The following is a 13,611-nucleotide window of genomic DNA, read 5'->3' as shown; positions in this document are numbered from 1 at the left end:
ATGTTAAATGTTGTGCTGTTTCATTATAAGCTTTTTATTGGAGCAGCTATTTTTCTTTTTCTTTTACTTCCATTATTGTGTGTGTATCCCACAGTGGAGCAGCAGCCTTGTAATTTTCATAATTTTCAACATTCACTAATTTTTTATATAAATATTGATTTTGTCACTGATTTTGTACTTTTACTTTATTTTCACTATTATTATTATGTATTATTATTCTTAGGTCTCAGCGCGGTTTTACCCCCTTTGCTTTTACTCAACAATGCCTGCTGCCATTAACATTGGATTGGAAGTACTATGTTGATAAACCATGATGTAACAGTGTGGAGCTCTAAACCTACCAGTTGATGAAATGGTTGCTAAACTTGCATTACGATTGCTGCAGGCGAATTCTGCTACTACTCCAAACATACTGGGAAGATGGGATAGACAAACCAATTTCGTACCAGGGCATTGCCACCATCCAAATTATTCTCATAGTAAAAAAGAATGAAATACCCCCCTTTTTATTGGCTATGGACTAGAATGCATATATCATACCCAAGGGTGCCGCTAGTCTGGTCCAGCCGGGGATCTCCAGAAAATACATCTTTCCAAAAAGCATGGCGAAATAATTCAGTCCATGTAATCCTGAAAAACAACATATGTATTTTAAGATGCATCAGAATGCTTTTTAAAGCTGAATCCCAGACAGATATAAAAAAAAAAAAAAAAAAGCAGATAAGTGGGCATAAAAAAAATAATAAAAAAAATAGGATTTTTATAACAACTTACCTGTAAAATCCTTTTCTTGGAGTACATCATGGGATACAGATGTCCCATGATGTACGATAAAGAAATAAATGTTTTAAATGCAGTTACCTGGCTAAGGCCTCTTGCGCACAGATGTGATAATTTACTGATGTTTTTACTCGGGATCTTGTTGACTGAAAGATCCTACATAAAATGTTCCATACAGACTGCACATAAATGTGCATAAAATTATTTTTCATCCTCTTCCAATTGCCAGTGTTGCAATACGGGTGTGTATATATATATATATATATATATATATATATATATATATGTGTGTGTGTAAATTAGAACATTTTACATTTGAATGCTTTATTTTTATTTTACGCTTCTGTATTCATGACTGTGTTATTAATATTTACACATCTGTATGTGTTTTTCCATAGACCATAATGCACCTGTGTTCAGATCAATAAAAAAATGTGACATTTAATCGCATGTGCAAGAGGACAACATCTTTATAAGTCTCTAGAATCGAGTGGCATGAGGGCAAGCACTAGCAGTCAGTCAGTCTCCACTGCAAAGCACAAAGCAAACATTCATACAGGGGGAGAAAGAAGGGATGCCTCATATTTAGGCTCCTGCTCCTTCCTAGTCCAATCAGAAGGCTGGATATGTATCAGAACTTGGCTATCCTGTTTAGCAGCATTTCCTGCATAAGAAAACTGGCTGAAGAGAATTAAGAATATTTTCTTAAGTTGGAAGACTATTAAAATAACACGTTTTAGCTGTGTATTATCTGCATGCCTGGAATTAAGCTTCAGGCTGCATTCACGCCTGAGTGTTTTCAGCACGTAAAAATGCCTGAAAACCACCCAACAAGCAAAATCCCATTCATTTCAATGGTACCTGTTCAGATCTGAGCGTATTGTCACCTAAAGCAAAACGCCTGAAAAACGTCCTGAGCTCAAAAAAGAACATGAGCTTCTTTGGGGTAGATTGCAGGCATTTTTCTGCCTTTTACATTGGAGACCTGAACAAAATCGCTGCAAAAACCGCGGCAAAATCTACATAAAATTGCTGTAAAAACGCATGACTTTGAAACGCTCAGGTGTGAATGCAGCCTCATTGATGCTGAAGAATCTAATTAAATACAAACAAACTATGTAATTCCACAAATCACAATAGCAGCAAAGGTTCAAATAATGGAATTTTCTGCCCTCGGAAACAATCAAGTTTTCCATTCTGGTTCATACTTTTGCATACTGCTACTAGATAAGAGCTAATAATTTCCAGAAAGGAACAAACCATTTCATTCGCTATTTATGTATTAAGCATATAGTACTAACGTGCACTTATTCTGTGTTTATCTCTTTTTAATGCACCCATGATAGAATATTAATATATATATTATATTATATATATATATATATATATATATATATATATATATATATATATATATATTATATATATATATACACATATATACACACACACACATATACACTTGCAGTCTTTGCTCCAATTCATCCCAAAGGTGTTCTATCTGGTACGTCCCCTCTAAGAAGCGGTGTTGCGGTCGCGCACGCCACGTTCTCTGTGACCGTAGGTCCCTCTGACTCTATGTCCGCCGAGTGCCTGCAATTGTGTCACAGAGAGGTGGAACAGGGAGATGTAGTGATCACTGTCCTGTGTGTTGAAGCCCAGCCCCCTTCCAGTTAGAATCACTGCCTAGGACACATTTACAAAGTAATCAATGCATTTTTATAGCACTGATCACTGTATAAATGATAATGGTCCCAAAATAGTGTCAAAAGCGTCCGATGTGTCCGCCATAATGTTGCAGTCCCGATAAAAGATTGCCGCCATTAATAATAAAAAAAAATTAAATATTAAAACTCCATAAAACTATCCCCTATTTTGTAGGCGCTATAAATTTTGCGCAAACCAATCAATATACGCTTATTGCGATTTTTTTTTACCAAAAAATATGTAGAAGAATACATATCAGCCTAAACTGAGGAAAATTTTATTTTTTTAATATATATTTTTGGGGGATATTTATTATAGCAAAAGGTAAAAAATATTGCATTCTCTTCAAAATTGACGCTCTTTTTTTGTTTATACAAAAAGTAAAAACGCAGAGGCGATCAAATACCACCAAAATAAATCTCTATTTGTGGGGAAAAAAAAGGACGTCCATTTTGTTTGGGTACAACGCCACAAGACTGTGCAATTGTCAGTTAAAGCGACGCAGTGCCAAATCGTAAAAAGTGCTCTAGTCAGGAAGGGGGTAAAATCTAGACTGTATTACCTATCACCCTCTTTCTAGATAAAATAGGAGACGCCGTATCTTCATGCCTGCAGGAGTGCTCTGCATTTTTTATTTATTATTGCTGCAGCATGGTTTTATATATTGCTTTAATTTAGTGAGATATATTGTGTCAACTAGGATACACTTTTTTCTTGCATATACTTGAATCTTGGTATATGCAATTACCCCCCCCCCCCCACCCCATGTTTCAATAAAGCCTATTTTGTATTTTTGTATCATAAGCTGTGGTTGATCCTTCTCCTTTTTGGCTTCCTTGGGACTCTCTTGTCCCACTTTTTTATTTTTTCATAGGGGGTAAAATCCTCCGGAGCTGAAGTGGTTAAGCTTCTTCTACACAACTTAGCTGGTAAAACCTTGTGAAAGCAATTCCTTCTAGTCTTGTATAATCTAAAGGGTCAATCTGTTGTAAGACCTGAATTCATGATCTTGAGGATTTAGACAGCAAGCCTTACTGCAGCTAATTCTAAGCCCTTGTACACACGGTTGGACATTACGATGGAAAATGTCCGATCAGACTGTGTTGTCGGATAATTCGACCGTGTGTGGGCTCCATCGGACTGTTTCCGTCTGAATATCCGACCGACAAAGTTTTAGGGCTGGACTATAAAATTTTCCGACAACATGATCCGGTCGGACTTTGTCTGATCGTTTGTAGAGAATTCCGATCGGACAAAGTGCCACGCATGCTCAGATCAAATTCCTAGACCAAAGCTATTGGCTACTAGCCTGAACGTAGTCCTGTCGTAACGAAATAACGTCATCACGTTCTGAACGATCGGATTTTCCAACAACTTTGTCCGATCGTGTGTATGCAACACCAGTTTCGGACAAAATCCGACGGATTTGGTTGTCGGAATGTCCGACCGTGTGTACAAGGGCTAATAGTTTATCTTATTGGACTTGCATGCATGTTTGATTGAATTATTTGTTTCCATTAGAGTGGAGTTCCACCACAAAAAAACAAATATTTATTAATGTGCTTAAAAAAAAAAAAATTTTTTCGAGAAATGCGCAGTGGGTGCCTTCACAGACGGGCGTCCACAGTTAAAATGCCGGTGCCACCGAGCGGAGGGGGGGGGACGAGCGGGGCTTCGCTCCCCTGCATCGCTGGACCCTGGGACAGGTAAGTGTCCGATTATTAAGCTGATTAAGTCAGCAGCTGCAGTATTTGTAGCTGCTGACATTTAATTTTTTATTTTTTAATTGGGAACCCCTCTTTAATTTCATAGCTTAATATCCTTTTAAAGACTTGAAATTATATCTGGACAGATGACATTATTATTTATTATTGTGCTTTTAGTAAACTGCAAATGTGCATTCTGTCTCTAAGCCCAGGTTCACATTGCTGCGGGTTAGAACTTGCACGATTTCAATCCGGCAATGCAGTCCAACTTTGGGGGCCATTGACAGACATCTGTGCTGGTTCATGCATAGATGCCTATACAAATTGCCCCGAAGTCGTCAAAATTAGTACACAAACTACTTTTGAGAATCGGTGTGGCGCTACACCAATTCGGGTGGTGCCATTGCCGGCAATAGCCGCCGATATGGCATGTGATTTGACACGTCAAATTGCATGCTAAATCGGACCAATGTGAACGTAGGCTAAATGCTGAATCATACAAATGAAAATCTAAAAGAGAAACTGAATTTTAGAAGTTGTGCCCTAAAAAAGCAGGCAGAGGACAAAGGCCTGCCTGTGGTCTTCCTGCAGGCGATTTTTTCTCCCTCTTACCTACTTACCATGCTTTGCTCTGTGGTATGGTTGTGAGTGGAAACCATCATTTTGGTAGAGGCAGGAACTGCTCCTTATATCAGAGCTTCCAACAAGGAAAACAATGAGCAGCGATAGTAGTGACAACACCAAAATCTCAATCCAAATCTCCTCCCTGACACGTTGAGTCACTGCTCACGTGACCCTTGAGGACCCTTTGAAAAAGTCACGTGAGCGGGGACGCAACACGCCAGGGAGGAGCCAGGTGTCATGGTCGTCACTTCCAGTTGCGGCCAAGACCGGAAGTACCTATTGTTTACAGCGCTTGAAACTCTGCTTAATTGTGTTTGTGTGGATTATTAAAAACGTTTTTTATTCATACTACACATTGGAGCCCCTTTTCTTTTCTACCTCAATATTTATTTATGGCTATGAATATCAATGGCATGTGCTTATATCTGGTGGGCTGAAACTGCGAGGAGTGGATGAGAGAGTGACAGCCATTATACATACAGCGTCATATGGCCTATAGTGGCCGTTAATAGAGGTGAGAGGCTGGGGGAAACAAGGGGTGCACCCCAGATTACACTGAGCACAGAGCATTGGTGAATTTGCACTGTTTGAAGTGGATGGCACCCAGTTTTTGCACTTTTAATTGACTGAACTTTTATATGAAGACTATTCATTACTATATTATGGGACTTGATTTATAATTTGTTTTATGGTCACATTATTGAAGTATCCAATTAGTGTGGAACACGGATTGCACTTTGGAAAGTTTTTGGCACTTTAGTAGCATATTGCACTTTATAAGCTGTTTTGCACATTATTTTGATATATGTTTGCACATTTATCACTATTTGCACTTTATTTATTTAATTTATGTTATATATTGCATTTCATTAGTTTTATGTGATGATTAACGGTATAACTATTTTTCACTTATTGCCATTTTTTATATGAAATTCAAGGAGCCTAGTAGGTGAGGTAGCGCCACATATCATTTATTAATATTTTTGATACTGTGCAGAGATCACTTTTATATGCTGGCAGCTTCCCGGCTTTTTTTTTTTATATAGGTATTGGCTTTTTGTAGGTAGTAGCTATTTGGTTGTGTGCATTAGTATTTCTTATATTTTTGTTTATTCCGCTTATCTTTCCCATCCTTTTTTTTTATTCTGTATCCTTTGTAGCAATTACGCTATTAATAAAATGTATACTTTTTTACCTACCATGCAATTTCTGTGCCTTTAAAAGTCCATTTAGGGGAAATCTCTTTTTTAACTACCCTCCTTCTTGCAGTCTTCTTTAGAATGTACTCTGAGCTGCGCATGCACTGCTCAGTTTACATTTCAACACAGATCCTGTGTGCCAGAATGACTGAACTCCTGGGCATGCACAGGAGTGACGCCATTCTGTATCACCAATAAAGACGGCACACAGAAGAAGCTGGGTAGAAGATGCAAGTGAGATGCTGCCCGCTAGACACATTGGGGGACTCTACTTTTGCTGAGCTGCAATGCAAAGCATCACGACTGTGGCATGTGCTCACCTGCTGCCATTTGCAAACTGAACTAAGTTTTTACTTTTTGTTTGGATCTTGTTCTAGATGTGTTTTCAAACGTGTTTGGATTGTTTTCATTTTACATGTATTTATGTCATATGTAATCCATAGGCATTGGGAAACTACTAGCAGACATCATTCATCCAGCTATTTTGTTCAGGTCTCCCTACCTTTTTAATGGGTCCTTCTGCAGCAAACCGTTAAGTAATGATAGAAACTCAGAAGATGGCTTGGTAGATGACATGCCTGTTAAAAAAACAAGAACATTAGAATGTAATTTTACTTACTATTACATTGGAGTTTAAATTATGCTTGAATCATTTAAAAATGGAAGATCTGTTTAAAGTGTATGTAAACCCTAGATCTACTTCAACTTTAGTGCATTTGGCATCATGTCTTGCTGTAGCTAAGTTTTCTTAACCACTTCAAGACCAGACACCTTCACCCCCTTCCAATCCAGGCCAATTTTCTGCTTTCAACGTTATCACACTTTGAGTGACAATTACTCAATTACGAATTGACCCACAAAAAGAAAAACACTTTACCCCAAACAATGTTTATCTTTTTATTTTATTTTATTATATTTATTTTTTAAGACCAATAGAGCTTTATTTTGGCATTTAATCACCACTGGGTTTTATATTTAGCTAAATAAATGAAAAAGTACCAAAAGTTTGATAAAAAAAACAAACAAAAAAAAAACAAAAAAAAACACAGCACCTATTCTTAGTTTTAGTCTTTCTCCTGATGTACTAACTGCCTATCATATTTCTTGAGACCATAAAAAGCAGGGACAGTGCAAATACCCCCAAATGACCCCTTTTTGAAAAGTAGACAGTCCGAGGTATTTAGTAAGAGGCATGGTAAGTTGTAATTTTTAATCACTGTTTTTTGGAAAATTAAGAAATGAAATAAAATTAGTTTTTCCCCCCACAAAGTTGTCATTTTTACAAGCTATCTCTCATACACACAGCAAAGGCATAATTGCAATTACACACCAAAACACATTCTGCTATGCCTCCTCAGTATGTGGTGTGAGGGGTTAGCTCGGCAGCGGGTGTGTGTGACCCCCTGGATGGGTTCAGAACACAAAATCAGGCACAGCAGACAGCGTTGTAGGTGCAAAAAAAACAAAAGATGCGGTTTATTTATGCTACATGCAGTGAAACATATAACAGCCAAACAAAAATAAAACATGAAAATAAATCCTGGTCAGCTTGACCTCTAATTACACACTAAGATTCCCTATCTAACAACTGAGTGTAGCCTTGTGCTGCACCAGTCCCTGTCTCTGTTGTAGAGGTTTGCCACACAGGCGTTAACTCACCGCACAGAACAGGTGTCACACTCCCCAGTCTATACAACACAAAACTGGTTCCAGGATGGAGCATCTCCCTAAGCATGCTGGGGTTTTTTGTAGAGGTCTTAATGAGCCCACTTACTTCAGCTGGGCTCATTAACTCTTCCCCTCTAATTGTAAAAGTCTGCATAAAGCCTGAATCTAGGGCACACATATTTCCCATCCTGGATACAACCAGGTGACTTTACCTGCGTGCTGCCACATACCCCCCCCCCCCCTCTTGTTTCAACCTTGGGGTTGTAACACAAGCAGTCAGACACGCATGTATCCGAGACAAAGCATCCACATTCCCCATTTTAACACCAGGGCGATGCTTAACTGTAAAGTTAAATTCTTGTAGGGCCAGGAACCACCTATTTACCCTTCTATTGGTCTCCTTGTTCTGAGCCATCCACTTTAAAAGGAGCGTGATCAGTCACCAGGTCAAAGTGCCTACCTAGCAGATAGTACCGAAGGGAATCTAGAGCCCACTTCTCTGCTAAACATTCTTTCTCAATCGTGGTGTAATTTACCTCATGGGACTTCAACTTCCTGCTGAGGTAAATGACTGGGTGCTCTTCCCCGTTCCAGACCTGGGATAACACTGCTCCTAACCCAACGTCTGATGCATCAGTTTGTACAACAAAGTCCTTAGAGAAGTCTGGTGAGTACAACACTGGCTGGCTACATAAGGCTGTTTTTAAGGACTGAAATGCTTCTTCAGCCTCTGGGGACCATTTAACCATAACAGACTCTTTCCCTTTTGTCAGGTTGGTGAGGGGCACAGCCTGAGAAGCAAAATGGGGAATGAATCGTCGATAATAGCCAGCGATTCCCAGAAAGGCTCGTACCTGTTTCTTGCTGTAGGGACGTGGCCAACTCTGTATGGCCTCGACTTTATTGACTTGGGGTTTTATCACCCCTCTCCCAATAGTGTACCCAAGATATTTGGCCTCCTCCTGTCCAATGGTACACTTCTTTGGATTGGCCGTAAACCCAGCTTCCCGGATAGAGTCTAGGACTGCTTGTACTTTTGGCAAATGTGAGACCCAGTCTGTGCTATGGATAATCACATCATCCAGGTAAGCTGCAGCATATTTCTGATGGGGCCTCAGAATCTTATCCATTTTCCGCTGGAATGTTGCCAGTGCATTCTGTAACCCAAACGGCATTCTCTTATATTGGAATGCCCCATCTGGGGTTACAAACGCAGTTTTCTCCTTGGCCGACTCGGCCAGGGGAATTTGCCAATACCCTTTGGTGAGATCAAGAGTTGTCATATATCGGGCTGTTCCCAGCCGGTCAATCAACTCATCTATACGCGGCATGGGGTAGGTGTCAAATTTTGTAACTTTATTCAATTGTCGAAAATCGTTACAAAACCGCCAGCTCCCATCAGGTTTGGGCACTAGTACGATAGGACTGGACCAGTCACTCTGGGACTCCTCTATCACACCCAATTCTAGCATCCTTTGAACCTCTCCACGTATTGCCTCCCGTCGGGCCTCTGGTATTCTATAAGGTTTTAGTTTTACCCTTTCTCCTGGCGGGGTGATAATGTCATGCTCTACGCCAGATGTTTGTCCCGGAAGCTCAGAGAAGATCTCTTTGTTACGAAGTACAAACTCTTTAACCTCCTGTTGTTGGGGTTTCGATAAGGTGTCTGCTATTCCAACCTCAGGAACTAAGCAATCAGGCTGTACTTGTGACAAAGTCTCTGCGACTAGGGATTCCCTATCCCTCCAGGCTTTCAGCAGATTGACGTGATAGATCTGCTCCGGCTTTCGCCTTCCTGGCTGTCTAACCCTGTAGTTCACCTCACTAATTTTTTCAATTACTTCATATGGACCTTGCCATTTGGCCATAAATTTGCTTTCAACCGTAGGGACTAGCACCAAGACCCTATCCCCCGGGGAAAAAGTACGGGTCTTGGCCCCACGGTTGTACACTCTCTGCTGTGCTAACTGCGCTTGGGTTAAATGTTCCTTTACAATTGGCATTACCTGTGCAATTCTATCTTGCATCAGGGCGACATGCTCAATCACACTCCTGTGAGGAGAACTCTAATTTTCCCAAGTTTCCTTGGCGATATCCAGCAGCCCTCTTGGGTGTCTCCCATAGAGCAACTCGAAGGGTGAGAAACCCGTAGAGGATTGGGGTACCTCCCTAATGGCAAACATCAGATAGGGTATTAGACAGTCCCAATTCTTTCCATCTCTATCCACCACCTTCTTTAACATTTGTTTTAGGGTTTTGTTGAATCTTTCAACCAACCCATCTGTTTGGGGGTGATACACAGATGTACGCAATTGCGTCACTTTGTACAACTTGCATAATTCTTTCATAACCCGGGACATAAAGGGTGTACCTTGGTCCGTAAGCAGTTCCTTACAAATACCCACGCGGCTAAAAACAAGAGATAGCTCTTTGGCTATGGTTTTGGCCGAGGTATTTCGGAGAGGAATTGCTTCCGGATAACGGGTGGCATAGTCCAATATAACCAAAATGTACTGATGCCCCCTGGCGGACTTCATTATCGGACCTACCAAATCCATTGCGATCCTTTCAAAGGGGACCTCAATGATAGGAAGAGGTACCAGCGGGTTACAGAAATGTGGCATAGGTGCCGACTTCTGACACACGGGGCAGGAGGAACAATAATTTTCTATTTCCTTCATGACCCCAGGCCAATAGAATCTCTGTAATATCCTCTCTCTGGTTTTCTCTGTCCCCAGATGACCTCCCAGAATGTGCCCATGAGCCAATTCTAACACCAACTTCCTGTAAGGTTTGGGCACTACAAGTTGCTCTATGGTTTCTTCTGCCCTTTGAGCCACTCGATACAGCAGGTCCCTTTCCATAGTGAAGTAAGGATAAGTCTTATCTGGGTTCACTAACTCGCCATCTATTTTCACCACATTTTCCCGTGCCTTTATTAGGGTGGGGTCTTTTAACTGTTCTGTGGCAAAATTTTCCCTGTGAACCTCAAGATCCGAAAACTCCACAGACGGCATGTTTTCATCTGAGGATGTTGGCTCCTCCCCAGTTTCTCGAGTTTCCCCCGCCAATACCGACAAGGGAAATTCAGGAGAGTCCTCACCACTCCCAGAGGAATTCTGGTCATCTTCCTGGTTTATAGGGGCACCAGTGGGGGGCTCAGGACAATCCCAGAGTTCCCAGAATTTTGGAAAATCCCTTCCCACAATAGCATCATGTGGTAAGTGAGACACTAACCCCACCTGATGAGAGAGGTTACCTTTGGGGGTCTCAAAAAACACTGAAGTTACAGGATACTCTCGGGTGTCCCCATGCACACAAATAACAGCCACCCTGTTCTTCCCAGAGACCTCTGTAGTAACTAATTCAGCTTTTATCAATGTTACCAGGCTACCTGAATCCAGAAACACATCATTTCTACCATTAATACACATTTTACATAAATGTTTCTCAGGTCCCCGAATGGCAGTGCATGCAACTGTCGCAAACAGCGACTGACGTCTCTCCCTTATAAAGTCACATTGCATAGGCTCATCCACAACGGGGCAATTGGCTGCAATATGTCCCTCTTGCCGGCAGCGGTAGCAAATAATCTTTTTTGCTGCCTCTTGCAGCATGGGCTTCCTGGGCTGCTCCCGCCAGACCTTAGGTAGAACTCCCACCCTGTCACTCTCTCCACCGTCACCCCTTGGAGTCATCTTACCCGCCACTGGGAATGATCTGGTCTTAGGGTAGAAAGTCTGTGAGTCCCTGGAAGAGGTGGTCAGGTTCTCTGTAGCCAAGTACCTCTCAACCAGATCCACAAGTTTATCTGCATTTTCTGGGTCTCCATGGCTTACCCATTTTTGGATGGCAGTAGGAAGAGCTCTCAGGAAATGATCCATAACCACACGTTCCACAATGTTTGGTGCGGTCAAAGTCTCTGGCTGCAGCCACTTTCTGCTCAGGTGAATGAGATCATACATTTGAGACCTGGGGGGTTTTCCAACCTGAAAAGTCCAATTATGCACACGCTGAGCCCAGACTGCCAGGGTGACACCCAGCCGTGCCAATATTTCTGTTTTTAGCACCACATAGTCTTTTGCTTGGTCAGGCTCTAGGTCATAATAAGCTTTCTGCGATTCCCCAGTTAACAGAGGGGCCACCAGTCCAGCCCATTGCTCCTTAGGCCACTTTTCCCTTTCAGCAGTCCTTTCAAATGTGGTCAAAAACACCTCCGGATCATCCTCTCCCGTCATTTTTGTCAGTAAACGGCTCACACCAAAGGATGCGGTATTAGTGTAACCACTTGCCTCATTGGTCTGCGGACGTTGCTGTATTAATGTCTCTATTTGCTGTTGAAAACTCTGCTCTTGCTTCTGCAACAGGCCTATGAAGCGGGCTTCAGATCGCTGCTGGGCTTGTTGCTGAGCTTCCAGACTCTGCTGCAAAGTTGCATTTGTCTGCTGCTGATTTGCATTTGCCTGCTGCTGGGCTTGTTGCTGAGCTTCCAGACTCTGCTGCAAAGTTGCATTTGTCTGCTGCTGATTTGCATTTGCCTGCTGCTGGGCTGCAAGGCTCTTTTGTAAACCCGCATTTGTTTGCTGCTGATTTGCATTTGCTAGAGCCAGCTGTCTCAGTATCTCCTCCATGCTGGCCTTCAAAAAAAAAACTGCCCAAATTCTCCACCAACTGTGAGGGGTTAGCTCGGCAGCGGGTGTGTGTGACCCCCTGGATGGGTTCACAACACAAAATTAGGCACAGCAGACAGCGTTGTAGGTGCAAAAAAAACAAAAGATGCGGTTTATTTATGCTACATGCAGTGAAACATATAACAGCCAAACAAAAATAAAACATGAAAATAAATCCTGGTCAGCTTGACCTCTAATTACACACTAAGATTCCCTATCTAACAACTGAGTGTAGCCTTGTGCTGCACCAGTCCCTGTCTCTGTTGTAGAGGTTTGCCACACAGGCGTTAACTCACCGCACAGAACAGGTGTCACACTCCCCAGTCTATACAACACAAAACTGGTTCCAGGATGGAGCATCTCCCTAAGCATGCTGGGGTTTTTTGTAGAGGTCTTAATGAGCCCACTTACTTCAGCTGGGCTCATTAACTCTTCCCCTCTAATTGTAAAAGTCTGCATAAAGCCTGAATCTAGGGCACACATATTTCCCATCCTGGATACAACCAGGTGACTTTACCTGCGTGCTGCCACAGTGGATACCACATGTGAGACTTTCACAACCTAGATGCATAGAAGGGTTCGAAATTCAAGCAGCACCTTAAGGCGCTCCAGGGGCATAAATTACGCATCTAATTTCCTGACTACCTATCACATTTTTGGAGGTCCTGAAACACCAGAACAGTTGAAACACCCATAAAATGAACCCATTTGGAAAGCAAGGTATTTTCTGAAAGACTTAGGGGTTTATTTACTAAAGGCAAATCTACTTTGACCTGCAAGTGCACTTGGAAGTGCAGTCACTGTAGATCTAAGGGGCACATGCAAGGAAAATAAAAAAAACAGCATTGCTTGTACATGATTGGATGATAAAATCAGTGGAGCTTCCCCTAATTTCCGATCTTCCCCTCAGATCTAAAGGGAGTGGACTGTTAGTGCAAAGTGGATTTGCCTTTAGTAAATCAACCCCATAGTGAGTCTTTTGAAAATGGTAAGATGATGTTAATCCGTTTAAATAGATACCAAACATGTCAAGCTTTAAAATGGTGTCCACCAGTGTAATGGCACCAATGTATGATACCTAAAAATTACCATAAGCAACACTTTAAAAGCCTTTACAGGTTACACAGGAGGTCTGGACCTAAAATGATTGATCTCACTCTGATGTTTGCTACAATACCTCACAAATGTGGTGCGATCGATGTTTACATATACAGACCGGTGTGCACGTTCGCATTTGTGCAGGAGCACGGGCAGATG

General features: G+C 41.7%; 1 protein-coding gene across 2 annotated transcripts in view; it reads right to left on the bottom strand.

The window, feature by feature from the left end:
• ULK4 (unc-51 like kinase 4) overlaps nucleotides 1-13,611 on the bottom strand; it is a 951,013-nt gene that overhangs the window by 894,006 nt on the left and 43,396 nt on the right. For both annotated transcript variants that reach the window (XM_077491567.1, XM_077491568.1), the window contains exons 8-9: nucleotides 6,519-6,594; nucleotides 541-630 (exon numbers count right to left, since the gene is read on the bottom strand). In XM_077491567.1, the coding sequence (XP_077347693.1) occupies nucleotides 541-630; nucleotides 6,519-6,594 (166 nt within the window). The remainder of the gene's footprint in view (nucleotides 1-540; nucleotides 631-6,518; nucleotides 6,595-13,611) is intronic.

Source organism: Lithobates pipiens, unplaced genomic scaffold, assembly GCF_037356315.1.
Source record: "Lithobates pipiens isolate NorthernLeopardFrog02 unplaced genomic scaffold, aLitPip1_a1.2 Scaffold_19, whole genome shotgun sequence".
Taxonomy (NCBI): domain Eukaryota; kingdom Metazoa; phylum Chordata; class Amphibia; order Anura; family Ranidae; genus Lithobates; species Lithobates pipiens.
The sequence above is the reverse complement of the archived record's forward strand: the minus strand, read 5'-3'. Positions and strand labels throughout refer to the sequence as shown.